Below are 27,990 nucleotides of genomic sequence, written 5' to 3'. Positions count from 1 at the left end.
CTTCTGGGAGTAGCAGCCAATCCTGAAGTACTGTCTATCAATTGGTTGCACAGCGTCACATGGCATTGTTGTTAAGATGGCGTCTCCAAGTGGAGGTAAATTCTAATTCCTGTTTTATTGTGTGTTCTAGCAATATATGCTTTGTAGAAAACCTTTGGACTTTCAGCTGTATTCATATTCCGTATTAAGCTTTAAGACCGAGCTTTCAACAAAAATGTTTTACTATCACAATTTCGAAGCTTTATTTTTATATTTTATGAAGCTAGCAACATTGAACAACGTTGGCTAGCTGAGTTAGCTAGAAGAACGGCTGTAAAGTTCGCGTGTCAATTTGCCTTGCAAGGGATTGATGTTTAACAGATTTAAGTGGTTGAGTAATTATACTGGCTAGTCAGCTAGCTTACAATCATTCACATTGTCTAAATCAGTTTTAAGCTTCGTGTAGTAAAATACACTGTACAAATTAGTTGCACTTGCAATACGAAGCTTAAAACTTGTGTGGACTATGAAGGATTGTAAACTAGCTGACTAATTAGCCAGCGTTAAATATAATCTACCGCACACACGCAGACAGCAGTTTATTGCTTACGTTACATTACATTTTGCTGGATACTGATCACTGCAGATTTGGTTTGGCTAGCTAGCAAGTACTGCTAATTCAGTATCAATTGTTAACTGGAGCTAACCAACTAATATTAAATAATTTAATGAAGCTGGAAAATGTCACCTCGTTGAAATATGTGTCGTACAATTTTGAAAAAATAAAAATATCAATGTAGTGAGCTTTGCCATTCATCCGTGTAAGTGGTCCACTTTTGCATAAAGATTGCAGTGAAAACAATTGACTGTTTTAAATTGGCTTTGTGGTGTTTTCACAGGTGACGAATTTGAGTCTTCCTTGTTGAGCTTCGAGAAGCTCGACAGAGCATCACCTGATCTCTGGCCAGAGCAATGTAAGCTGTGCACTCAACTCTAGTGCAGCATATCCTCTGCACAGGCTATTTATTTGATTCTACCACTCATTTCTTGCATTTTCATTTGTCGCCATCCATTTCCAGTAAATGTCTGATCCGTGTGTACAATGTTCTTGCAGTGCCTGGAGTTGCAGAATTTGCTGCCTCTTTTAAAAGTGTGAGTGTTTTACATACATATATCCCATTTATATTACATTGCTGGATGAATTTGTCAGAGATATCTTGTCATTTTTCCTTTGGGTGAAAATAGGCAGATGCATGACATCTTTATGATCTCATATGGCTCTTGCTTCAATTTTGCAGCCGATTACAAACTCTCCCCCTAAGTGGATGGCTGAACTGGAAAACGACGACATCGAAATGTTAAAAGGTAAGATCTGTGCGTATTTTAGGTTTGCATAATGTGAGTGTAATTGCTTTCAGATTGTAAATAAATTGTACATATACATAGATATTCTTTAAAATCTTATTTAAAGAAGAATGCTTTATTTAAAACTTGCCAATGTAAGCTTATTTTTTTGAAAAAATATGCAAGTGACATTTAAATACATGAACAGTCTTTACTTAAGAGTGTATAATGATTCCATTTTGAAAGAGAAATTTGCAGGGAAAGTCTTTATATCCCATTACTGCAGTCAAAGCAGATATACACCTCAGTAAATTATGAACGTAGCCATAATTATGAGCTTTTGTTAAAGTCAAAGAACGAGACAACACATGACCCTTGCTTCATTGCTGTGCTTAGAACTGGGCAGCTTGACCACAGCAAACCTGATGGAGAAGGTGAAAGGACTGCAGAATCTGGCCTATCAGCTTGGTCTGGAGGAGTGTAAGTTTCGGTCGTCTTTCTCAGTGTGAAACCTGTTATTAGAGAGGAATCATTACCTTTATACAGATCAACCTCAAATGGTCCCCATAATCACTGTGGTCTCAAAGCTTATTCAGTCTGATAATTAGAGGAGAGGATGTGGTTTGGATGGAAGCTACAAGCTTTTGCCTTTGAGACATTCTAATGTGTGTGTGCTCTGTATGTGCACACTCTCGGGTCATTCCTGTGCTCATTCTTAAGGCTGGCTGTTTTTCATGGACAAGCTAAAGTCACGGCACAGTAATGGCAGAGTTGTTGAAAACCACAGAGAACTGATGAAATCATGACAGGTTTAAAAAAAAAAAAAAAAAAGTCTTGAACTGGCTTTTGTATAAGCACCAGCTACTGCCGCAGACTGCACATAAAGATTTTACTGTGTTCAAGTATAAGAGTGAACCCACATAGTTTATAGAGCTTTCAGGCAAGTAAAACTAAGGTAAGATCTTAATTGGTTTGAACAAAAATCTAGCCCTCCAGGACTGAAGTTGTGCGCCCCTGCTAATAGAATCAGCGCTCCGCTTCACCACTTAACAGGGGCTCTCAACAGCTGAGTTAAGGTTGACAGTTACAATCCAAAAGAGCCAAAAATAAATCACAAAAAGTACAGAAAAATAGGCAAGAGCTCTTGTTTTCGCCATAAATGTCATGTGTATTTCCTTTCATTTCTATTTGGTAATCTTTTCTCTTTTTATATATTTTAAGGTGTAGGGGCTGTTTGATTGGGTATATGGCCTTATTTAATTATTTATTTATTGCCAGTTTATTCAGATTAGAGGGAACAGTTCAACACAACTAAAGCTTACTTCTCCCTGCATTATATTGCATGTTATTCCGCTGATGGCCTCTGAGTGGTGCTGTTAGCCTAACTGACTATCCAGTCAAAGGCTGTGTAAAATTGGAGTTGTTTTTAATGTTAGTAGACAGTAACAGGTTTTTTTTTTTTTTTTTTTACAGTTCAGCCTAGTCAAATTTATAACGACCTTAAACTACCCAATTCATGTTCTATCCCTTGAACAAATTGTAGGAAGTTGTCAGAGAGGTTAATAGCATTTAGTATGGGCTCTGTTGTGTATAGATTTTGGGTGTTGGGTTGACCACATTGTGTATGACCCACTGTATATTTCATATCTGAAGCTGGGCTTAGCGATATGAGCTTATGGAATTTAGTTTCATTACACAGGGATAATATTATTTTTCTGCTACTTCTAATGAGTTCCAATATTTAAGTACATTGTAAAGATGTCATACTATGTGGTTATGTGATTTTTTTTTTCATGCAGACTGCATTCTATGGACAAATATTAACTTGTTCATAAGTATACATTCTAAATTCCTCAAACATGCCTGGGATTTGAACATGGCTGGATTTGCTTTCCAGCATTCATAGTTCCAGATATTGTGGAGTAGAGAGAGACAACTGTCTCAGATTTTCACGGCTATGTAACTTCTCACTGAGAAAATGGCCTTTAAGGACAATTGGTACAGACTGTAATACACTTTTTGAATAAGTAAAGTGCTGTTAGCTGCAAAGTTGTAATCTGAAAACCTGTGTTACTATATTTAGAATGGTTTAAATGTTTCTCGCATATTACGCATACTTTGTGGTAATTCCGTTTTTTTGGCAGGGGGGATGGCAGAATCCTCCCGAAAGTTACATTGATTTAAGATATTTTCACTAATGATGCATTTGCGTGCCAGTCAGATTTCTGGATTTAGCTCCCACTCTTTTGTCTGGAAAAAGTGTTGGGCTCCCAATGTGTCTGCGGTTTGTGGTTGTCGGTGTAAAGTCGCAGAAGCCGGGGGACTCTGTCTGATACAAGCGGAGCGTGAGCTTGCTGATGGCGAGAGGGGACTGCACCCCCAGCAGAGAGCTCACTGCAGATTTGTAAAATTCCATCAAGAAGGGATGATTAAACCAGGCTTGTTCTGGGAAGGATTATGCCAAACATGATTTGTCAAGGATTTACTCTACCAGGGAAGTAGAAATCAGTGATGGTTAATAGCAATTCCTTAACTGTGTAACTGTTTCTGTATTCACTCCTGTTGACTTGTGGTATAATAGGGAATGCAGAAAAGCCACTGAAACACTTGTAATTGCATAGGCTAAAGTGCTCCACATGTAGATTAATGTCATTGGATTCTGCGTGGGAATTCTAGGAAGCTGTCATTAGGGGCAATGTAAGAGTAATGTCCTTTTTTAAGGGAGTATTCACTTGTCAGATTGAAGTCAGTTAATCAAAATAAACACTTAGGTAGCTGGATGTATTTGCTAATCCGGTCCTATGTGCATATAGTGGCTTACAGAGGCTTTCCTCATAGCTTTCTACTGTTAAAGGTTTGGTAGCTGTGAATATTGTCTCATTAAAAGAAAATTATTAATCTCTGGAACCTATGCAAAGGAGCTCAGTCTAAAGATTACCATGATGGTTTTCATTCATGTTCCCCTCTTAACTGTGTATGCAAGGTCATTAATTGGGGGTAAGATTTCAGGTGGTATCCGGTGTTGAATCTGGCCTTCATGGTCCTGGGTTTGCCATCCAATTAAAGGATGATTGAGTTTCTGACGTTGTTTCACTGGCACCTGTGGCACAATCACCACTCAATTTAGTATAATATAGGTGATGAAAACAAAGTTGACAACAATTTTGTATTTTTTATTTATTTTATTTCATTTTGTTGTTGGATCATGATATCAATAGAAACCCTCTATAAAATGTGAGAAGCTTTAACTGGCATCTTTTACATTTTGGTGTCTGTTAATAATGGCAGAAAATGTCAGCTCTACAAAAAGTTTAATATTGTCTGTTTTGTGGCTGATTGCACAAGCCTAACAGATATACAGTGGGCCCCAGAATTATTGGCAACCATAAGAAGAATGGCAGTATATAATTAACAATACAGATAATAATCTATCTGTTCAAACATATGGGGGTGACATGGCTCAGGCAGTAAGAGCAGTCGTCTGGCAGTCGGAGGGTTGCCGGTTCGATCCCCCGCACGGGCTGTGTCAAAGTGTCCCTGAGCAAGACACCTAACCCCCAAATTCTTCTGACGAGCTGGTTGGCGCCTTGCATGGCAGCTAATCGCCGTTGGTGTATGAGTGTGTGTATGAATGGGTGAATGAGAAGCATCAATTGTACAGCGCTTTGGATAAAGGTGCTATATAAATGCCAGCCATTTACCATATGAGAAAAATGTACACTTCTATTCAATACATTTACTCTCATGTTTTTTTCCCCTGATAATCATAATTGGTATGGGAGCCCATAATCATTGGCTCCCATACCAATTGTAAATAAAACTAAAGTGAAATTGGCAATATATTTTTAGTTAATCTAAGTCTCAAGGAACTATATTTTGTCATGCCTTCATTTCCAGTTTCACTAGAGTATAAAATGAGGTAAGAAGCATGAAAAGTCCCTTTGTCATCTATCAGCATGGGAAAAGCTAAATCACTTTCAATTCAGAAGAGGCAGATGGTAATTTACCATCACAAGTCTGGTTATTAGTTAAACATGCCATTTAGAGCTGTACGGGCAAAAATAAAAAGGTATAAAACATGGATTGGTTCAGGACACAAGTGCATGTTGTCCCAACGGATGGTGAGGAAGATGGTAAATAATCCTAGGATCACAGTTAAAGAATAGCAGAGTTTGGTGTCATCTTTTGGTCACCAAGTCTCAAAAAGACATCAGTGGAACAATATGTTTGGTGGCAAAAGAGGAATGCATACAAGGACAGTCACCTCATACCTACTGTCAAATATGGAGGTGGGTTATTGATGTTTTGCTGCTAGTGGTACAGGGGCACAATATCAGATAAATGGCAATAATAAATTCAACAAAGTACCAGAATATTTTGGTAGAAAATCTGTTTTTTTTTTTTTCTGCTCGGAAGCTGAGACTTGGTCGTAGGTAGATTGTCCAGCAGGGCAATGGCTCCATACATCAAAATCCATGTAGAAATGGTTAGGTGAAATCAACATCCATGTTCTGAAATGGCTATCTCAGTCTCCATACAGTGTTACTGCAACTTCCTTGTATTTAGTGGATGAAAATTACTTCCTTGGAAAGGCATTTATTATAATACATTACATGAAAATGTTGTACAGGAAAGGTACAGTTTCTGTGTTGAAGTAAATCTAACATTTTAATTCATGGTCCAAATGGGGCCACTCATTTTACATGTTTGAAAATTTGAGGACATTCTGTTGCATTGCATGCAAGACGTTAACAAAAGTTAATGTCCAAAGGCTGCTTTCGCTTTTGGAGTGGTGATTGTGCTACTGACCGGAAGTTATTCTCTTGCTTAGGCTTAGTTCGGGCTTGTCTAATTGTGTTAGTGTTAATCTAACCTCCTTCTACACCCACTTTAACTGACTGAAAAAGTCCAAACAATCCCTGTCCAGCTTTGCTTAGTCCATGTTTTTCCCTCACTTCAGAAATGACACCGGTACTATTCAATCATACTATATGAAATGCAGACAACTATTAGACATCCCTGTGTGCGTGTGAATATGTGTGTGCGTCTGAACATGCGCTTATGTGTGTGAGTGTAAGAGCTGTAGACAGGGTGGGTGCAGCGCTTTTAGAAGTGTGTGGCTGTTGGTTTACATAAGTCTCAGTACACAGAGATTACATGTCCATGTGAGCCGGGGAAGGATAAGCCGTGTGATGTGGCCAATAGCAGCCGGTCTGAGTGGAGAGCCGTAGCACGCTAGAGCTGGGCTGCAGGGCTGGGGGAGAGCCGTAGCACGCTAGAGCTGGGCTGCAGGGCTGGGGGAGAGCCGTCGCACGCTAGCGCTGGGCTCCAGGGCAGGGGGAGAGCCGTAGCATGCTTGCGCTGGGCTGCAGGGCAGGGGGAGAGCCGTCGCACGCTAGCGCTGGGCTGCAGGGCAGGGGGAGAGCCGTAGCATGCTTGCGCTGGGCTGCAGGGCAGGGGGAGAGCCGTCGCACGCTAGCGCTGGGCTGCAGGGCAGGGGGAGAGCCGTCGCACGCTAGCGCTGGGCTGCAGGGCAGGGGGAGAGCCGTAGCATGCTTGCGCTGGGCTGCAGGGCAGGGGGAGAGCCGTCGCACGCTAGCGCTGGGCTGTAGGGCAGGGGGAGAGCCGTCGCACGCTAGCGCTGGGCTGTAGGGCAGGGGGAGAGCCGTCGCACGCTAGCGCTGGGCTGTAGGGCAGGGGGAGAGCCGTCGCACGCTAGCGCTGGGCTGTAGGGCAGGGGGAGAGCCGTCGCACGCTAGCGCTGGGCTGTAGGGCAGGGGGAGAGCCGTCGCACGCTAGCGCTGGGCTGTAGGGCAGGGGGAGAGCCGTCGCACACTAGCGCTGGGCTGTAGGGCAGGGGGAGAGCCGTCGCACGCTAGCGCTGGGCTGTAGGGCAGGGGGAGAGCAGTAGCACACAAGCGCTGGGCTACAGGGCAGGGGGAGAGCCGTCGCACGCTAGCGCTGGGCTGTAGGGCAGGGGGAGAGCCGTCGCACGCTAGCGCTGGGCTGCAGGGCAGGGGGAGAGCAGTAGCACACAAGCGCTGAGCTACAGGGCAGGGGGAGAGCCGTAGCGGGCTAGCACACACGGAGTCCCATTATGAGCCCTGCGGTGATGTCATGCTCTCCTCTTTTCTCTGTAAATCTTTTTTCATTATTACGGAACGGACCAGGAAGATAGCCCCAGGTACACAGGAACGTCCACGCAGTAACCAGGAAAGCACATCCTGCAACTATATTCCAAAAATCGAACGGCCAACAATTACAAAGCCAAAAGTACAACACAAGAATTACAAGAATTTACCACTGTCCAAATGCTGACTGCCCTTGCTGTAACATTACACCTCAAACGCAGAGCAAATTTGTGCCATTAACTTTGTTAGAGCATTGATTTTGAAAATCTATGGATATAATTGTTTATCGAGACATCCCCAGGACATTTTCCTGTAGGTGCCCAATACATCCCCTTAAGGGAAATGGGTTTAATGACTGAGCTTTGTCCAACAGTCTGTGCCAGGGGTCCCAGTCACAGGGTAGATGGGATTTGTAGTCAGCAGCCCTACTGTCTGCACACAAAGGCTCATATCAGGATAGTGGGTATGAGTTGTTTGAATAAAGGAGTATTTAAAGCCAGCCATTTTAAGTAAGATGTAGGAATTTTATGTCCTGTGTCCCTTCACCCTGGAACCGCATAGAAAAGCACATTGAGAGGTAGGTGGAGTGTTTCTTATTCTCTCAGCTGGCACCACCGTCACATTGCTCTCAGGAGGACACTGTGACCCTCACTCTCAGTGGAGTAACTCTAACAGTATCCACAAGCTCAAACCTCAGCGGACGTCCTTGGTTAAGAAGACAACCTGTCTAATATGAATCGCGTGAGTGCGTCACGCCCAGCGATTCTGAAATATGCACGACGCGTAATGAAATGCCTTTTTCACGAGAAGCGAAACCCGAATCCTGCGCCGCGTTTTTTAAAGTCAGGCGTACATTTTCACATCTGCTTTGGCGCGCGGGGTCTTCATCGCCCCCTGGTAAAAAGCAGAGCGAGCGTCCCATCAAAAATGACAATAACGTTCGCTTTTTTTCCTCCGCCGTGTCCTGCGCCTCCAGAGGGCCTTACACTATTATTAGTCCACACAGAGGCATAGAGCAGCGTTTAATGGCTCCTCTTTAATGTGCCGGAGTTTAATTTTCTCCTTCTCCCAGCTGTCTGGGGAGGCCCTGTAAATCTCGGCCACTTTTTCATCACGCCCGGCGTTCTTTACGGCCCTTAAATGAGACAGGAGAGCGGGGCAGGGCGGGGCCTCGATTTACTGCCCCGCTCAAACGCTCGGACCATCAAACACTTGAGCGGGTTAATGAGCACAGCCCCATCAGGGAGGACGAGGGCACGCGGGGGGCAGGTTCCGTCCTCTCCCGGGGTGCGACTCCGCCCGAGCAGAGCGGGTAACATCCAGCCACGAGTTGCTCCCCGGCTACTCTTATTACATTATTCAAAAGATGTTATTACATTTATCCAAAGCGACTTACAGTTGATTAGACTAAGCAGGGAATGATCCCCCCTGGAGCAATGTGGGGTTAACAGCTGTGCTGTTATTGTGGCTACACCAGGGATTGAACCACCAACCTTGTCATTTATCTTAACCACCATACACCGCTATATACTCTGAAGCACCAGATTGGTGGTTACAGTCCGGGGCAGGGCTCTGTCCATATTCCCCTGAGCTTGGTGCTTATCTCCGCTTCAGTAAATGTACATTTTTTCCTAAATAACTTTTAACAGCAAAGGATTCAAATATATTGACCAAAGAAACCAAACCACCCTGTCCCTCTGATAACTCCTCTGGTGTCAAATCCCAGCCGGTTCAGTGCTGGTACTGCGACTGTCTTTCTCCCAGGGTAATAATGGACAAGTGGACTTGTGGTCGCACACATCTCAAAGCACGAGTGTACGAATTCCCGTCATAAAATTAGGTCGCAGTGTGCTAGCTTGCCTACAGATTTGCATGGAGCTTCAGCTCGAGATTTGACATGCACCGATGAAGTTATGCTGAAACTCTAAAGTGGTTGTGTTGTGCTTGACACATCATCAGCATGCATTGGATCAGCATGTATTGCTGTAATCCACTGGCTCTCCAATGTTATTGTAATAGCACTACTGTAACCCACTGGCTCTCCAGTGTTATTGTAATAGCACTACTGTAACCCACTGGCTCTCCAATGTTATTGTAATAGCACTACTGTAACCCACTGGCTCTCCAATGTTATTGTAATAGCACTACTGTAACCCACTGGCTCTCCAGTGTTATTGTAATAGCACTACTGTAACCCACTGGCTCTCCAGTGTTATCGTAATAGCACTACTGTAACCCACTGGCTCTCCAATGTTGTTGCAATAACACGACTGTAATCCACTGGCTCTCCAATGTTATTGTAATAACACTACTGTACCCCACTGGCTCTCCAATGTTATTGTAATAACACTACTGTACCCCACTGGCTCTCCAATGTTATTGTAATAACTCTACTGTAACCCACTGGCTCTCCAGTGTTGTTGCAATAACACTGCTAGTGCTATTACAAACTGTAGCAGACATCGGTTTCTGGGTAGGGACTGCGCAACCGTCGTTATTTAGAATCTAATTCTGCATGTAGCATGCTGCAGTGAAAAAATAATAAGCGCAAAAGTTAATCCCTGTCATAACCGACTTCCCCCTTCACAGAATTTGCCCGATGCCTCTGCTCTGGGCTTGCTTGCCTGTGGGTGGATATTCAGCCCGAGCACATTTTGTCACACCTCGACTGCAGCGCCGCGGTCCACAGATTGAACACCTGGCTCTGGAAGTAATTGCTTCTAGTAAAGTTTTATTGAAGCGGCGCTTCGAGCATTTCCAGGTTTGTTGGATCTTGCGGTATGTCACTGTGCGCCTCCCGTACGCCACGCGGTACGTTAAACACATTTGCACGGTAATACTCGTGCAGCGTGCATGTAAACTAACCGATGCAATTTGATTCCTTTTCAAATGTACTAGTTTCAATGGTCAGCGCACCTTTGACGGAGAGTAGCTGTTGTCTGGCTAAAATACCAGAACCAGAACTCATTCAAGTGGGCGGCTTTCCCTATGAATAAGTCAGATAAACAGCAAAAGAAAATATGCTTGAAAATGTTTTTTACATGTGATTGTGGTTACACTAAAGCAGTGCTCTCCAACCCTGGTCCTGGAGAGCTTCTGGGTGTGCTTTTTTTGTTTACTCCTTAAAATCAGCGCCCTGTTGAGACCCAGGTAACCAGGGGAGGTGAGTTAACTGTAATCAACTACTTTAATTGCTTAATTTAGTGCAGAGTAACAACAAAAACCAGCAGACCCTGTAGCTCTTCAGGACCAGGCCTGGAGACCACTGCACTAAAGACTGTGTTTGGCCTCAAAGCTTCCGCCTATCCGTGTCCAATCCTCTGCGGGCACACAGGTGGGGGTGACGGCAGCATTAAGACCCCCCACTAAACCGGGGCCCCCCCGGGACCCCCTCCCTCACCTGCGTCCCGCGTCCCCTCACCGTCCCCCGGGGGTCCCCCGGACGCGTGCCTGTCCTCGGGGCCCCAGCTGCTCGGCTCCATGATGAATGTCCCCGGCACGGGCCGTCAGGCCCCGCCATCAAGACCCCCCCCCGTCCCCCGGGGGGGGGGAGGGGGACAAGACTGATAAGCGCTGTTATTGAAGGTAATTGAACAGGGAGTGTTCCCTGGGGACAGCCCCAGGGCACGCTGTCCTAACACACCCGTGGGCTTCACAACCTGCTGCCTATTAGTGCAGCACCCCTCCCTCGCCCCCCCCACCGCCCCCGCCCTCTCGTCTCTCCGATTCCGGCCTGATTTGTGCCGAGCAGCCCGGTCAGGCGGATCAATGGGCCGATGATGTAGCTCTGCTTATTAGCCGCGTTTTCATGATAAGATGTAGTGCCCGCAGCACAACGTCGGCTCCTGTAATCTCTCCTGCGATACCAGAGGTAGCCGGGAGACTTTCCTCAATGTCGGATACAGTTGCACGGCATATTTACTATTTCAGCGCTTTAACAGGTGGTTGATTTGTGTGGTCCCTTTGCTGTAGGGCCGAGCCAAAAATCCAGATCGGACACCGATGTGACACTGGTTCTCGCTTTATCTGTAATTGACTGAGGTATGACCTAACAGCTTTGAGGCGTAACTCCTAACATTTATGATCTTTTCTCTGCAATTTGATTGTATTGTTATAGAGCGAATAAAACTAAAAAAATTAAGTTTGTAATAAACATTGCTGACTTTAAAAGACGCATTGCATCCGATTAGGCTGTGGGAAAAGGTGACATTTTTGTCTGTTCTCTATATCATCGTTTGTGTGCTCGAGTGATACAGTATCAAAGTGAAGAGGCATATCTGACTATAGCCTAGCATGTGGCCTGTAATGGATGACGTGTTAAATGTGAAAAGCTTCAATAACTACGTACTGCAACTCGCAGATGAATATGAGTCATCTAATCATTATTATTGAATAAGTAATAACTACATTATTCTATGATGATTATTATTTCTATTGACCAGGACTCCCTGGACGAAGAGAGATTCTATCTTGGTTATAATTTCGGAAGAGAAATTGTATCTCGGTTATAATTGCCCTTGTGTATAATTATTTTAGTTTTCGTGGTATGCTAGCTGCCAACCATTGTATGCTACTTGGGAAGTTAGTGTACTCCTCAAGGGTTCAAGTTTTATCTATGCGGTCAATCTAGGACTTGATACTGTACTTTCCTCTAGGGTCTCCAACGCTCTTGCCCCTAGTTCTGATTTGTACTCTATTGTACGTCGCTCTGGATAAGAGCACCTGCTAAATGACTGTAATGTCATCTCAATATGACCTTCCTGGCTAAATAAAGGTTAACTTAAAATACATAAAATTCTGTATTATAATCAAGTTGCCGGTAACACCCACAGCCAGTGTGCATGAGTTATTAGCGTAGCCATTGTGGTAAAGCTGAGCTCAGAGCTTGTCCCTTGTCTAACCCTCACACCATTGTATCATACCATCATTGGCCCTGATTCACTGGGTTTTCACTCCACCCACACCCAGCCCACCACACCCGGCACTCCACCCCTCAAACAGGGCCGGGACACCCCCCTCCCCTCCCCTCCCCTCCCCTCCGAACAGCCACCCATCTGCCTCCCACCTGAAGGTCAGGCCTGACAGCTCCTAATGGCCCACCAGTCACGGCGGCCATGTCACCAGCCTTCTCCCCGGGATCAATTCCCGCCTTATTAAGCGCGCGGCGCGGCTGAATATGATTGCATCTCCGCGGCGACCTGCCCCGGCGACGCGCCGCCGTCGATCCATCACCAGGCCCCCCGGCCGCCCGGGCGGGCGGTTATGAAGTGCTCCCTCTGACAGCCCCTCCGCGAGGGGGAGAGGACTCCGCCTGATGGCCCCGCGCTTAAGATAAATAGGCGCCTGGGATATTTCCCCCTCCGCGCATAATGGAAAACGGGGCTGTTTTCGTTTAGTATGGGAAATATTAAACGAAAAGCGTTTCTTTTTTTTTTTCGCGCCTCAATTCGCATGGAAATATTTGATAAGAATACTTTCCCGGTGTTTTGCGTTCGGGTTAAATAGACACCCGCCTCGTTCTTCTTTTTTTAGAGGTGGAGTTGGTTTACTTGAAAATGGCAGGAAATGGAGGAACGGGTCGCTTGTCACCCCACTTCCCACCCACAGGAATGGCTTTTACTGCATTAGGGAAATGATCATAGTCAGGAATTTCCAAAATCATCTTTATGGAAAATAACTCAATGTAGCAGTGCGATGAGTGCAAAACATAGGCCTACAATTCCAATTGTACATTAAATGTATGTGGTCAAACTTTACTCTGAGCCCACGAATAGTATTTGGATTTACAGTAATGGCCTGTGACAAGCTATTAGTCCGCATAAGTCTATATCATCCAACCAAGAGTTAATTTATTTTAAAGACGTTTTTTATAGTTCCAATTTCTTTTACTTTTACTTTTCAGGAAGAGCAACAGCAACCTTTTATCCGTTTCTTTAAGCCACTTGTGTTTATGCCTTTAAACACAAGGAGGTCTTTAAGAGATTAGCTTCGAGCTGCACTGATAGCAGCCACTGGTGTCTCGCCACTGGCAGATGCTGTTGAGTTAAATGAACGGAGCACTGGAGTGGCCATTGTGTTCAGGGACTCTAAATTGATTCTGAAGAGCAAGCCAGGCAGCTCAGTAGAAGCGGGTCTATCGCACGTCTCTGCAACAGGCCTGGCTTGGGTAGGGAGGGAGGGAGGGGGGGAACTTTCACACACTGCTGTCTTTTTCCTGCCCACTGACTCTTTGAGCAGATCTGAAATGACACATCATTTGCATAAATAAATTAGGAATTCATGGGATATTCTTTCCTAGCTAATCGCGGTGCCCGGGCAAAGTCTTTCTGGGTTTTTTTTTTTTTTTTTTAATGAATGAATTTTGACTGATTGCCTATTAATAAGGACGGCTCAGAAACGGGGTTGAGCTGCGATGGGGGGGGTGAGGTTGCGTGTTTGCGCACGACCGCGTCGGCTTGGCTGGTGGGCGTGCGGCCGCACATGTGCAAACGTCTGCGTGCGCGTCCGGGGAAGATGGTGCCTCGTCGGTAGTGGGTTGGGGGGGGGTTGGGGGGGCGGGGGGTGTTTGTGTCGTGGGGTGGGGTTGGGGGCGGGGGATAGGCGGAGGAGAGCTGGGATATAAAGAGGAGCCAGTGGCCCCCTTGGGAAATCATTACCCGTGTCCGCATCTTAAATATCCCTGTGAAGTATCAATAAGTGGGTAATTGAATTTTGAACACAAACACGAGTGTCAGGTATGGGTGTGTGCGCGTGTGTAAGTGTGTGTGACTGTGTGTAGGGGGTGGTTTGTACGGGGACTGGAAGTGGTATTTTGGTGGCGGAGCGGGGGGGTTCCATCCTCTCTGAGCACGCTCCCCCGCCCCCCAGTCCCAGAGGAGTGAGGCAGAGAGAATGGATGTTAAATCCATTAAATAAAGATTACACACAGTAATGACACACTGTGGCGGTTTAAGTGGAGAAACAGGGGTAGGATTACAGTCTGTTTGAGCTTAATGAAACTGCATTAGGGCAGTCAAGAAAAAAAGGCTGCTCCAATTGGCCTGGGTGGTCATTCTAGAGCCAAAATGGATCCACCTTTAGCAGATTCAGGAGCAGCCTCAGCTAGTTAGCATCTTTATTTCAGTTAACAGGTCACCCTTGCAACTAAATAGTATATATGCACATGCGCACAATGTATTCCACTCTTATAATGGTGTTTTGAGGCTAGTATGGGAAAATTTGATAGACTTACATATTTGAAATGGAAACCGTTAAGCATGGAAGACCGTTGTCGTGAATACATTTCAACAAACTGGCCTATGCAGCCATAGAAGGTATTTCTCATTACACTGCTAATCCGATGCAGAGCAACAGAGTGATGTTTTTAGGTAATCCGGTCTTCAGATACCTGGCCAGCAGCAATCCGAGAGAGAGAGGGATGGAATTACTAATCCGAGCTGCAGTTCAGAGAGAGTCAGAGTCTTTGCCATCTACCCTCAACTGGAGAAGGGCAAGGTTGCAATAAGGCTACTCAAAAGCTACAGCAAGGCTACTGTCAGGCTACTCAAAAGCTACAGCAAGGCTACTGTAAGGCCACTGAAATGCTACAGTAAGATTACAGTAAGGCTATTCAAAGGCAAGGTTGAGCAAGGCTACAGCCAGACCAGGGTTTCAGACAAAAAACTATTTTCCCTTTTCTTGCTCTTGAGCTCCTGATTTTACTGCTCCAACTAGGTTTGTAAACCTCAGGCTTCACCACAATAGGATACCAATTTGATTTGTGAGGAAACGGTTCAATATTTTAAAATATCTCAAATTGTACTATATGATCCAAAATTATATTGTAAGAAACAATCTATATGATCCTGTTAACCCAATCCTATTCCAATGTACAGATACAACAAAAACGTACTGACGTCATGTTTAACAGAAGGAAACGGCACAAGAGCGATTGATGATGAGGTTGAGTCGAAAAAGTAAGCAATGATATTGGCAGCGTTTAAGATTGTGGACATTTAAGTATTTTACTATGATTTGTAAAGATATGGATCGATCTTTGCACTTTGTATCAATTGTATCGATCGCAGTCCTTTGGACTGATCCAGATCACAATGTATCCTTGCACCCCTACACGCAACTGAACATGAGCACTGTATTAAACACAGCTTAATGTTAAGTGTTGAGCAGGAACAGCATGTCCTAAGCTGATGGAATTGTAGCCGTTTTCATACATAGTCCCCCCAATTTTATGGGATCAAAAGTAATTGGACAATTGGCTGCTCAAATGTTTCTTGGACAGGTGCGTTAAGTTTCATCATTAGTTCATGCATAAAAGAGCTTTAGTGTTGAGTGCCATCTGCATTTGGAGTCTGTTGTCCCTACATAAGGAACAAAGAAGTATCAATTCTTCATTAGGCTAAAAAATCTGAATAAATCAATCACTGTTTGGTACATTGTTAAGAACCAAGAACACACTGGTGAGCTCAAAAATGGCAAATAACCTGGTAGACCACGGAAGACCAGTGTAGTGGATGAGAGAAACATTATTTGAATGGGAAAGAAAAATCCCTTTAACTTTGACACTGTCCATAGATGTGTCAAAGACGACCATCAAGAGAAGACTATGCCAGCATAACCTCAGAGGGTTCACCATAAGATGCAAACCCCTGGCAAACCTCAAAAATTGAATGGCCAGGTTACATTGAACATTAAAATGCCTTCTGGAACAAATTGTTATGGCCAGATGAGACGAAGATCAACATGTACCAGAGTGATGGAAAGAGGAAAGTCTGGAGGGGAAAAAAAAATTAACAGCTCATGATCCAAAGCATACCACCATCTGTCAAACATGGTGGAGGTAGTGTCATGTCTTGGGCACGTATGGCTGCCACTGGAACTGGCTCTCTTGTGTGCATTGATGTCACTACTGACATCGACAGCAGGATGTCATCTTGTCTGCTCAGATTCAAGCAAATGCATCAAATTTGATTGGACGATGCTTCATCATGCAGCAGACAAATGACCCAAAACAGACAGCCAAAGCAATCAAGTTTTTCGGTCAAAAAGTCGAATGTTCTTTACTGGCCAAGTCAATCACCTGAACTCAATCCAATTGAGCATGCATTTCACTTGTTTAAGACCAGCCTGAAGGCAAATAGCCGCCAAAACAAGCGGGAGCTGAAGAGGGCTACAGTACAGGCCTGACAGAGCATCATTGGGGAAGATACCACGCATCGGGTGATATCTTTGGGTCGTAGACCAGTCATTAATCGCAATGGATTTGCAAAGAAATATTGCATATAATGGCTTTGTCAGTTTGTGTTAATTTGCCAAATAACTTTTGGTCCCCTAAAATTGTGGGGGGGGACTATGTATAAACAGGGCTATAATTCCAACATGGTTCACCCAATATGAACATAAAAATGTCCACATCTAACCAGTGATTAACAATGTTTTATTTCAACTGTTTGTTTGCTGGTGTACAGAGCGAAAACAACAAAAAAATGTAATACTTACCGATCTCACTATGGTTAGGTGGAGAAACAGGGCCATTGGACTGATGATGTTTTTTCTGAAGCCTACTTGACCACATTGGAAATAGTTCTGGTACTTTAATCTGGAACTAACATCGACTAATTTCTTTCACAAGCTTCAGAATGGCTTGAGTCGCAATCGGTCATTTTGTTTTGATAGTCATTTCAGCTGTGTATTAAACTCCCAGAAATACAACTCATGTAATGAATGAGGCAGCCTATACAAAACATCACAAGCTGGAATGCAATGATAAAATGCTATGGAAAGGATAACATTTTACTGTGTGAAATAACCAGGCCGCTAATTTCTCATTTTTGTGTTTAAAAAATGAATGCAAGACAATGCAAATCTTGATCAAAATCAGAAGCTAGCTTTGGATGCCTTCCAGTTTGGTTGATTTGGTTTTATCAACAGGTGCCAAAACCTGTTACCACTATATCAGCAGTTCCCATACGACCAGTACCTACCGAACTGAATCACAACACAGTATTTGGTGCCGCACATCTTCACTAGCTAACGTTACACTTAACACTGTCAGTGACAGCAGGCACCAATAGCAAGCCGGCTAAAGTTGCATTCTGTCAAAATTCCAGAAGTGAAACAGTATAAATTGTAAGTATAAAGTAAAATGTAATCAATTAAAGCAAATTGTTCAATATTGCCTTAGCAAGAAAAAAGACCTTCTTTCATGTTGCCGTTTGCTCTTAATTTTAAAGGAAATATCGGTTCCGGCTCTGTTTATGCGCCAATACCATTTTAACACTTGTATCGGCAAAATCTTAACGATACCATCGATATTTATCAGTTAAGGTAAATTGACCTGAGACCTTCTGTCGGTGTGTGTGGCACCACCATCACGTCCTGACTGATCAGGAGGTGGGCTGGCTGGGGTCACTTCTCATTCCATCCATAGCAGTCACTTTTATGGACATCAGTAAAGAGGTAAATCTCAAACAAAAATAAAAAGGCATGCGCCGCAGAATCTATAACCCATCATTCAGTATGGATGGCGGCAGTAACAAGCTGCTGATTAACTAAGTACAGAATTAGTAATTGACCTTTCTAATCAACTAAACAAATCTCGCCCTCCCGCTAATCAGTATCGATTTCCCGTGGCCTGAGATGGATTGTGTGTGTGTGTGTGTGTGTGTGTGTGTGTGTGCGCACATACATGCACACACTCATGCCTGTTTCTTTGAGTGTGTGTCTGTGTGTGGGTTTCCCTGGGCATACACACACATTTGTGTGGTAAAGTTTTTCTGAACAGCTATGAGTGTGTATGCCTGTCTTTGTGCATTAGTCTACACTCGCCTGTGTGCATGCTTCCAGATCGGGGGTGTCTGTGTGTGTGTGTGTGTGTGCGCGCGCGCGCACACGCGCGTCTGTGTGTTTCAGAGGTCAGGACGAGGATGGACCCTCGTCTTTATCGCACATTTCAATCTGACTCTCACAATGCACATCATTTTACTTTCATAGCAGGAGGAAATTGAGGATAAATTGAAAACTAATTAATGACCGGAGCAGAAGGGCGATTGCTGGTGGAGATCCCGGGGGAGATGGTGGAGCAGGGCATCACTTCCTCATTGTCTGGGCCAAGGGGAGGGGGCGAGGGGGGAAGAGAGAGAGAGAGAGCAGCTGGGACAGAGGTTCCTCCTGTCAACCCCCCCCCCCCCAATCCTCCAGAAACCAGCGGCCCGTTTAACGAGCAGTTAGCAAAGAAATCAGCAAGATAAATCTGGGATTAGGAAACGGACGGCTCAGTGGCAATCGTCTGGGGAGTGGAAGCCGCAGTGGTCCCCCTGAGAGCACCATGGTGGAGTGCTGGAGGAGAACGATGCTCCGTGCTCGACTTCAAAACGGGCCCAATTCCCCACTTCAAGTCTCCATGCTCCAGTTTGGCCCATACCATGTCAGGGAGAAGCTATATTACGACTGGTCAGACCAGGTACTTGTCAACACTCTTGTCATTGTGGTGGGTTTCTAACCTATGCCGTGTGTATTATGTAGTGTAGCGTACTAGATCTACAGATGCACATTTGGAGGTAACTTTGGACCATGTCATGCAACCTACATTACAATAAATAAGCAGTGGTGAGTGAGCGAGCCAGAGAAGCGATTTAGCATAGGTTTTCATTAACCCCCCATCTCCATCCGAGTGTTAGCCGACAACAACAATAGCAGTGGACCGTTGCAGCGGTTGGCTGAGCTTCACAAAGCTTCCAGAAGTCCTGCTGTGTTCAGGTGGAATTTGCTATCACTTAGAACAGTTAGCGCATTACTAAACGCATCTCAAAGCCCCACTGCATGTTTATTGGGCTGTGCTGAGCGTGGTCAGTTCAGACTCCGTTAGAGTTGAAGTCGTATGTACAAAGCCTCGATGAAAGAACTTCTCAATCTCTCATCGTGCATGTATTACGCCCCCACTGTGGTTGGCAGCCTGCTGACTGATAGCCTTTTTTCTGAAGTAATTCTCTCAGTGGGTAATGGCAGCAGGGGTGTTGTGGGTAAATGGCTCTAAAGGGGTCATTGGTGGTTAATGGCAATGAGCATATCTTAGTATATATCATTCCAGTCTTGTAATCTTGTTCATATTCAGTTCGAATCCAGGATGTTTGCAGTTATGTGGCAAAAAAAAAAGAAGAGAAATTATTGCTGTTTGTTTCCTCATGTTTATAGCAGATTTGAAAATGTACTGCTTTTTTCAAGCAATTAAAAAAAAAGAATTAATGATAGTGATGGAAATATCTTTACTGTCTAATGTATTTCATGAATCATTTAGAGAGCCCTTGGCGTGACATACCGAACAATAACAATAAATCCCTGTCTTAAAATGCACTTTTCCACATAATTAAAATGTTCCCGCGTTTAATACCAACATCCACTGTGTGATTCAGTCCAGCTGAAAGCCGTTTGACTTCAGCTTTCATCACGAGTGTGGAAGTGTAACAACTTAAGTCACTTGTGTAACATTTCTGCTGTAATGAAATGTTTTTTTTTTTTCCACATTATAACATGACGGCCCGTATATATTTGGCCAGAATAAATTCGTCCTTAACTTGAGTAAAGGATTTATGGAAATTACTTGGCAAAGTAATCCTGTGGAGTGAGGGCATTTAAAAAAATCTTTGTACCAAGTTTACTGAAAAATGCCTCATCTTGGGTGTATACACCCCCAACCCCCCAACCCCCCAACCCGCTCCATGACCTGCGAAGTCATAATGAGTACTTCGAAAAGTAAATAAAGTTAAAGTACCTCCTTCAGTTCGGCGGCTGTAATTCCTCCCAATACGAAAATGATATCTGGGCAAAAATAATTACGGGTCGCCCTAATTCATTTCATCTCACTTGATTCTGATGGTTTCATTCCTTTTAAGGCTCGCCGAGGCTGTCCGGGGGCCGTGATTATTTCGTTAAGCGTTATTCGAATAGACAGTGCGGAGCCAGATTAATCAATCTGAATCCAATTAGCATCATGTTTAACCTGATGATGGACACTTCAAGGTGAAGCGGCCTGCGCCGTGTAGCCGCATTAGCATTCCGCACGCGGCGGCTCATCTAAATTACAAACCTGTTTGCTTTTTCATTAGCCGTGCCAGGAGGGGACGGGTAACCCTTTCGGCGAGCACCCTTCCCTCCCCCTGTCCCGCGCCGACAGCCTTTCCGCGCACGCTCGGCGACGTTACCGGCCCTTTCCGCAGACGCCCGCCGACGTTACCGCTGGGAGCGAAGCGGGGTTTCCGCCTTACCCGTGTAACTCCACTTTGTCTTGAATGTAGAGATGAGAAATGGGAATAGATGGATTCTCAGATAAGGATCGTCTGCCCGGTGGCTTCCCACTCCTTCAAAATTGGCTTCTTCATAAGAAGGGTTTTGGAGGTTGACGCATGCGCTAAATGCAAATATGCCTCCGCAGATATTTAGACGCGTGAACATGATATAAACATAAAATGTGTCGTACAGTGTACACTGAGCAGAGAGTTTTAAAAAGTTGGCTAACGATCACACAGGCTCACAGGACTAGGTGCAAACTTATTTGAATTCACAGGGTAGTGTATTAATTTGGTTTATGTGCATTTATACTTGTGTAAAGCTAGTAACTAAGATGTCAAATTAACGACTATCTGACCGCTGAACAAACTCGACGCAGTTGTCACAAGCTTGATTAGTTGCCGTTTTTCAATTACTTGCTCAAGACCCATTTAACGACTAATTACTGTACATAAATAAAGTTGAATGCTGGTCTACAATTAATTTGTTGAAGGGCTTGAAATTAATGGAATTGACAGAAACATCTTTATTTATGTCCTCCCATTGAACAGATGCATTTCCAGCAACTAATATCTAATAAAGAGCTAACAGCTAATACTTTCTAAGTGATGTCTAATCAAGATCAGTTTTCAATTAACTGCTTGATCAAGCCTAATTAGAACTTAATTGGAATTAAAACCAGAAATGCACATTAGCTTCCGAGCACAAGGTCTGAGAGACGTGCATCTGTCATAGTGAAAATATTTGTTTCTCACACCACAGTGTTTTAAAACCTGTTTACGAGCATAGCAATGTAGAAGCGCTCTTCATGTTGTTGGGATGCATTCCTGTTCTCTTCTGTATAGTCCTTCAAAAATATTTATTAGGGGATGCAAGGAAATGTAACTTCTTCCGGCTTAACAATTGTTAGTCCATTATCATTCTGACCAAATATATTTGATCATTGTATTGTTTGCTTGTTGACCATAATTAAAAGCATTTCACTGCATTTTAAATGCTGGGTGCATGGAACTGCTTATAGCAAATTGGCATACTGTGAATTATGCATTGCTTATATTTGTATAGTTTCAACAAGAGGGTCCACTTTTGGATGTAGACCTGGGCTTCTGTTGGAGGGCTTGCGTCTCTGTTGTGTATGCACACATACTCAAACACGCACTCGGAAACACACTCTTCTCAAATTTCTCTGTTCTATAAGGACAGATATTGTTCCAGTTTCTCAGTCCATATGCATCCTTCACTTAAAACCGCTGTATCTGTGACCGACCGCAAATGCAATTTCTCTCAAAATTTTATACTGGAAGCTGGCTATCGTGCCTGTTTCGGGTAGGGTCGGTGGTGTGGGGGAGGGATAAGCTACCTTTTGTGAGTTTCGAGATTTTTGCTTGCCACGTTGAATGTGCACAGTGGGCTTATTCTCCGAAACAAAGAGCCATTACTGTACCCGTTGGATGAGTCGTCTCCAGGGTCGGCGAGAAGTTTCTGCTGTCAGTCCGCTTCGCCCCTGTTGTCGACGCCGTCCGGGGGGGGCGGTAGTTCCAGAAGAGTTTGTTTTCGGCGGGCCTGGTTGTTGTGCTTGTTGCTTTGGGGTCGGCGGGCTCCAGGAAGCTTGTACACACCGTGTTCGGTTGCTCCCAGCGAGCTGTTCCCCGTGTCTCACAACCTTGCCTGCGCATCAGGGATCAGTGTTCAGGCATGGGAGGATGGGAACACTGGCAGAGTGCCATCCCTCCCTGGATCCCAGCGAACGCGTTCGGATGAGGCGGTGAGCGCGACAAGGCCTCGGTGTAGGTCTTTCCTCTCCTATCATCCACGCGCCTAATTGAGATGAGTATGCACGGCACGCCTTTCCTGGCGGGGTGTTTTTTTTAAACCTTTTTTTTCCCAACTGACAACCAGCCAAAATACAGACCCATTTTAATGAGAGACGCCTACTTCGCGCCACCGGAGCAGGTAAGACACCCGCTGATTTGATTGCGCTACCTTCTTGCATATGTTAATTAGCCTGCGTGGGGCGCTGTTGTGAGCAGGGGAGCTAGCTGAGAGGGCCGGAACACGGCTGGCTGAGCCGCTGAACGTTTTCAGTGTCTGTGACCGGGTCTGGTTTTTAAAGACCGTCTCAGTCTTTAGGCCCAAGTGTGCACCTCTGGCCCAAGTGTACTTCACGGGACAAAATTCAACTGATATACAGTCTTCACTGTCTACTTAGATTCCACCCCTGCTGTCCTTCATAGAGAAATACTCATACTCACATTCACACTCGCACTCGCGCACACACACACACACACACACACACACACACACACACACACACACACACACACACACACAAACGCGCGCACACACACACACACACACACACACACCCCTGGCTGCCTCCGGACAAGCTGATATGTGCTCTGTCACTTTGGAAGCAGTGGGCTGCGTGTGATGTTGTTTTGTGAGTCAAAAAATGAACAGATGTTTGTATAAATTACCTCCCTGTCTGACGTCTTGCAAATTAAATACGCGCTCTGCATTAATAAACAATTCCAATTGGTTGGAGAGGGTGGAGGACTGGGGGCGGGAGGGGGGGGAGGGGGCAGGTTCAGTTATTAATCCAAGGTTGAAAAAGCAGCTTCCAGACAATGCAGATAAAGAAACTTTGGAGCTGAAGCACAGGTGTCCTGATAAGAAGCTACATCGTGGTAGATAAAACATTTCAACCTTATCCCACCTTAAATGATTGTCCTTTGGCATTCACTTTTAAGAGCTATGATAATGAACTCGGGAGCGAAATGCCTTTATTCAAAGATTTTTTACGGGCTTTCAGTTTGAAGAAGTAGGATTACTCAAATCATACGGCCATAACGGTGAGGAGTTGAGGTTAAGTGTTAAGATTGTCTATTGAAATGACGATGTGCGAGACACGCGGGGTCGTCTCTCGGCTATATGGGAGTTCCTACCCACACTGCCGCCTTGTCAGCCACGGTGCCTTCCCTATCCCTTCATTTATTTTATTATTTGTTAATTAAATCATATGCAGCCTTGCATTGTAATCTTATACATGGAGTGAATGAGCAGATCAGGTTCAGAAACATGACATCCACATCTGTGAGCTCGAAGTTGTAGCTTATTTTCTCTTTTAGGGAGCGCTTACTAATGTTTTCTTTTGATTAGCATTTTTTAAGGATATGTAGCGTTTATATATTTATATATTTTTTTATTTTTCATGCAGTGTATTAAACATGTATAAAATGAGGGGCTGTTTGATTGATTGTTAAAGTTCCTCTTGTGTTTAGCGGACAGATCACCTCCAGTGACACTGTTGGCCATTTCCGGTCTCTGCCCGCAGGATCACATTATTACATCCAACATTCGAATGTGCTAATTGGTGATAGTTAGCAAGACCGGTATATACATGAGGACTAGTGTATGCAAGGCCTACCTTCTCAACTGCATGAAACTCTCCCAGCATGCCTTGCACCCGTCTGGGCTGTGAATATACGGCTCCAGCTGTAATCAGCTGTAGATGAAGTTACTGTGTGACATAGCCTGCATGTTTTCGGTGGGGGGGGTGGTGTGCGTGCAGGGGACCTGAACGCCTTGTGACTGTAAATAAAACCGCTACCAGCGGTAATAAAAGCGAATCATTTGCACACGGGAATGGGAAAAAGAAAATAAGCTAAAAGGCCAAAAGCCTAATCCTGGAGGATGAGCGTGTGTGTAAATGGACTAATCCATTTCTCTGTGGCCTCGCATGCATTAAAGGCTCTAAAGGGCCTTCCATGCAGATGCCAGCCCCCATTCTACCCTCATGTATGTACAGTAATGTCCTTATATGTACAGTACTTATCAGTAACTATGTCCTCTAGGAATGTGTATGGTCTCGTAGGGTGCAGACCTCTTGGGTTGTGTGAGGAGCTACGCTGGAATAGTTGTGTAAGATTAGGGTTCATCTCTTATGGTCCACAATAAGATCCGCACAGCCATTGGGCCCTTGAGCAAGGCCCTTAACCCTGCATTGCTCCAGGGGAGGACTGTCTCCTGCTTAGTCTAATCAACTGTATGTCACTCTGGATAAGAGCGTCTGCCAAATGCCAATAATGTAATGGGTTTAATAAAATATATTTATTAAACAAACGTACAAACACAGAACAGATATTGGGTTGAACTAAAGGAAGTTAGTGGGGTAAGGTGTGTGTGCGTGCATGTGCGTGCGTGCGTGCGTGCGTGCGCGCATGTCCCTTGAACAAAGGAAAGGTAAACGTGGGAGTGTTAGTGTTAGCTGTGAGAAGAGTGACTACTTGCGTAGTTTACTCTATATATGCGCGAAAGATGGCAAATCAATTCACGTACATACACAGCTAACTCAATACATCCTAATGATAAGACAAAGCAAAAATAGAAACACAGATTCACAATAACAGTTAAGACTAAACTAAACACTGGGATATGCCTGTTTGAGTCCATACGCATTGCTGGATCCAAAAGACGTGCTGTCCTTGTAAGAGCCGTGATGGTGCTGTGAATGATGTCCTGGAGAGGCGCACAAAGCTGGGGTGTTTCTGTCTCAGCCGTGCGTTGTCGTCTGGTCCGTTCGGTCGCTGAAAAGATGTTCGCTGGTCCTTTTTCCGTGCGTAAAAGTTCATTGCTGTGCTTTGTTGGTGAGCTAATGTAGCGGGCCGCGTACACCAGTTTCCACTCACTACAGGCCACTAAGTTGCCGCGAGGTAAACTAGGTGTGTCCGTAGGCCTGGTGGTGCGCTGTGCTGTTCAGCCTCTGTCCGAGTCTTGGACCAGATGAGGTGAAGAGAATGGCCAAAGAGGGTGCGCTGAAAAAGAAGGAAGAGGGCAATCCCAAGAGCACGCCTTGCTCTTATACGGGGAAAGTTTATTGCTCCCCCAAACTAGACGTCATGCGGGGTGGACGTCGCGGAATTGTACTGTGGGATTGTGGGAAATGTGATCCCTACACCTCAAATCCAGGTACAGCCCTGGCTTTCTTTTTTTCCCCAGGTAATTACCTGAACAATTAGTGCTACTGTTAGGCCAGTTGACTCCTGGGTAAAAGCCGGGTGCTCGGCCCATGGGCTCATTCTGATCATTTATCTTTCTCCAATGTTTTCCTATCATTGCTACTGACCTGCCATCCTTAAGGATATTCCAGCCCCTTAAATCCTTCAAGGATATAGAAGTTAAGAACTCCCAAATCTTTCCTTTGAGCAAGAAAACATCAACAACGTCCTACGCAGAAGCATTTTTTCGGAAAGCTGATGTATAAATGATCGACCTGTGGCTCCACCTCTCCCCATCTGCCGAGCATCTGCCACGTATGCAACTGACACGGCTTTGACCTGTCGTTTGAAGGAGCGAGGACATTTAATTTGCCTAATTCAGGTTTCCTTGACTTCCCCGTCTTTACTTCCTACCCTTTCCCGATGGGAGGAGCTAGGGGCAAGACGAGGAGAAAAGAAAAGGAAAGAGGAGAAAAATAAGGGATTGGAGTGATTTGACAATCCCTGGTATAAGAGATGCCCTTCTTCAGAGTGAGCTACGTTTGCGTTACAGCAATCATAAACATTTTGGGTCCTGTGCCTTGCCCATGGCTGCAAGCGAGGCATGGTTGTGTTCCACAGGCTGTGTCCACACTGAGCCCCTGACATGCTCACTGCAGTGCAGGCGCTGATGGGGACAGCCTTAGCCGCAGGGGGTTATCCTTAGTAACCCCCTGCGGCTCAAGGAGGATCCCCCAGCCAACCCTCTTGTCCACACAAAGTGAACAGGAAGGAAATTGACTGCAGCCTTGGTCCTGGTGACATTTAACATCGCAAAACTCACAGTAGTCAGCCGTGTTTAGTGTGCTATTCAATATCCCTTGTCAGTCCTGAAGCTTATGGGCATGTACAGGCATTCCTCTGCCCTACGCGGCTGTAGCCGTGGCCTCCCTCCCGTTGTCGTGCCGTTTACCGGCGTTGGCCGACGCAGAAGCACAGCCTGCTGCTCGGAGCCTGGCCCCTTTAAACACGCAGTTAGCCTTGCTCACCACACGCTTGTTTTCTGGAAGTTTCTCTCCACGTCCCTCACTGGGTTATGGCCTCACAGCTGGGCCTCTGGTACACACAGTCCTCGTGTTTCACCAGACTTTCACTCCTGGTTTGCCACAGCGGACCAAACAAGAGGGTGTTTTATTCAGCCCCCATTAGTCCCTGTGCTTACCTGCTTCAGCCGTTTTCCTTTCCTCACAAACAGACTTGTACAATCATTTTTAGGTAACTCTCCGTTTTAACAAAGAAACTTACGAAAGAATGGTCCGGGTGGTTGGTGCCTCGACTATTTTTTAGTTGCTGAACAGGATGAAAGTTTATTCAGTTATCAAAATGTCACTTTTAAATTGTATGAACATAATTGACTTTTTCCAATAACTGGCAGCAATCACATTACCTGGCTTTGTAGGCATCTGGGCATTTATATACTGCGCACTGTTTTATAACTTAATAAGAAATTAAATTGCAATCAGGTCACTCATGATTAGATGATTTCTAGAGCTGTGATATGATACTAACTCGATCCGAGTGATGCTGCTTGTTGGGAACGGTTCTGTGAAATTGAAGTTCCTCTAAATGTCTGTCACCTTCAGGAAGAAAAGCTAATGGGGCAGTGTACCAGTTTGACATTAAAAAACTTTTCTCTGTGTTTTTCAGCCAGGGAAATGACAAGAGGAAAATTCCTGAACATCTTGGAGAAGCCCAAGAAATGAAGACGTCCAAGTTGTTGGCCTGCGCATCAGCGGAGTAATGAAGTAGCATTCATCCAGGGATACAAACCAGCCACACAACACTGAATGAGGATTACTCTGAAACCTGTAGGTATAAATAGCGTAACACACCCATCCCCACAGAGACTGTTTGTATTAAAGGACTACATCCTTGGTCCTTTCTCACTTTATTAACATTGTTTTCTTTAACATTGTTTAAAAGGGCTAAAAAAAAAAAGATCCCAAACTTTAATTCCCTTGTTCAGTATGTTCATTTCTCAGTTTTATGATGGGTTGAAATGGATCCGTTGCAGTTGCTTTCTTCTTGCATCACGGGTCACTTTATTCTTTTAAAAAAATGTATATTCTGTATTTATTTTTAAGCTTCATTAATGGTGTTGCATTTAAAAAAGAGTTCTGCAATAAACTGTTTATACTCAAAAACCTGACTTGATGTTTGAGTTGGTTTGTTTTCTTTTCAAAAAACCTGAGTTGAGAAATATCCAAATAAATTTGTTG

The 27,990-nt window shown here is 44.6% G+C and overlaps 1 protein-coding gene across 1 annotated transcript; it reads left to right on the top strand.

Annotated features, from left to right (window-relative positions):
- Window positions 1–17: 17 nt before the first annotated feature.
- lin52 (lin-52 DREAM MuvB core complex component) lies at window positions 18–27,915 on the top strand. The gene is made up of 6 exons (XM_061259725.1): window positions 18–95; window positions 879–953; window positions 1,094–1,131; window positions 1,278–1,344; window positions 1,720–1,803; window positions 27,419–27,915. The coding sequence occupies exons 1-6, from the start codon at window positions 77–79 to the stop codon at window positions 27,472–27,474; spliced, it is 339 nt and encodes a 112-aa protein (XP_061115709.1). The 5' UTR covers window positions 18–76; the 3' UTR covers window positions 27,475–27,915.
- Window positions 27,916–27,990: the final 75 nt, after the last annotated feature.

The sequence above is a fragment of the Conger conger genome, chromosome 1 (assembly GCF_963514075.1).
Source record: "Conger conger chromosome 1, fConCon1.1, whole genome shotgun sequence".
In the NCBI taxonomy this organism is placed as follows: domain Eukaryota; kingdom Metazoa; phylum Chordata; class Actinopteri; order Anguilliformes; family Congridae; genus Conger; species Conger conger.
Note: the sequence above shows the minus strand (reverse complement) of the source record. Positions and strands in the feature narration are given on the sequence as shown.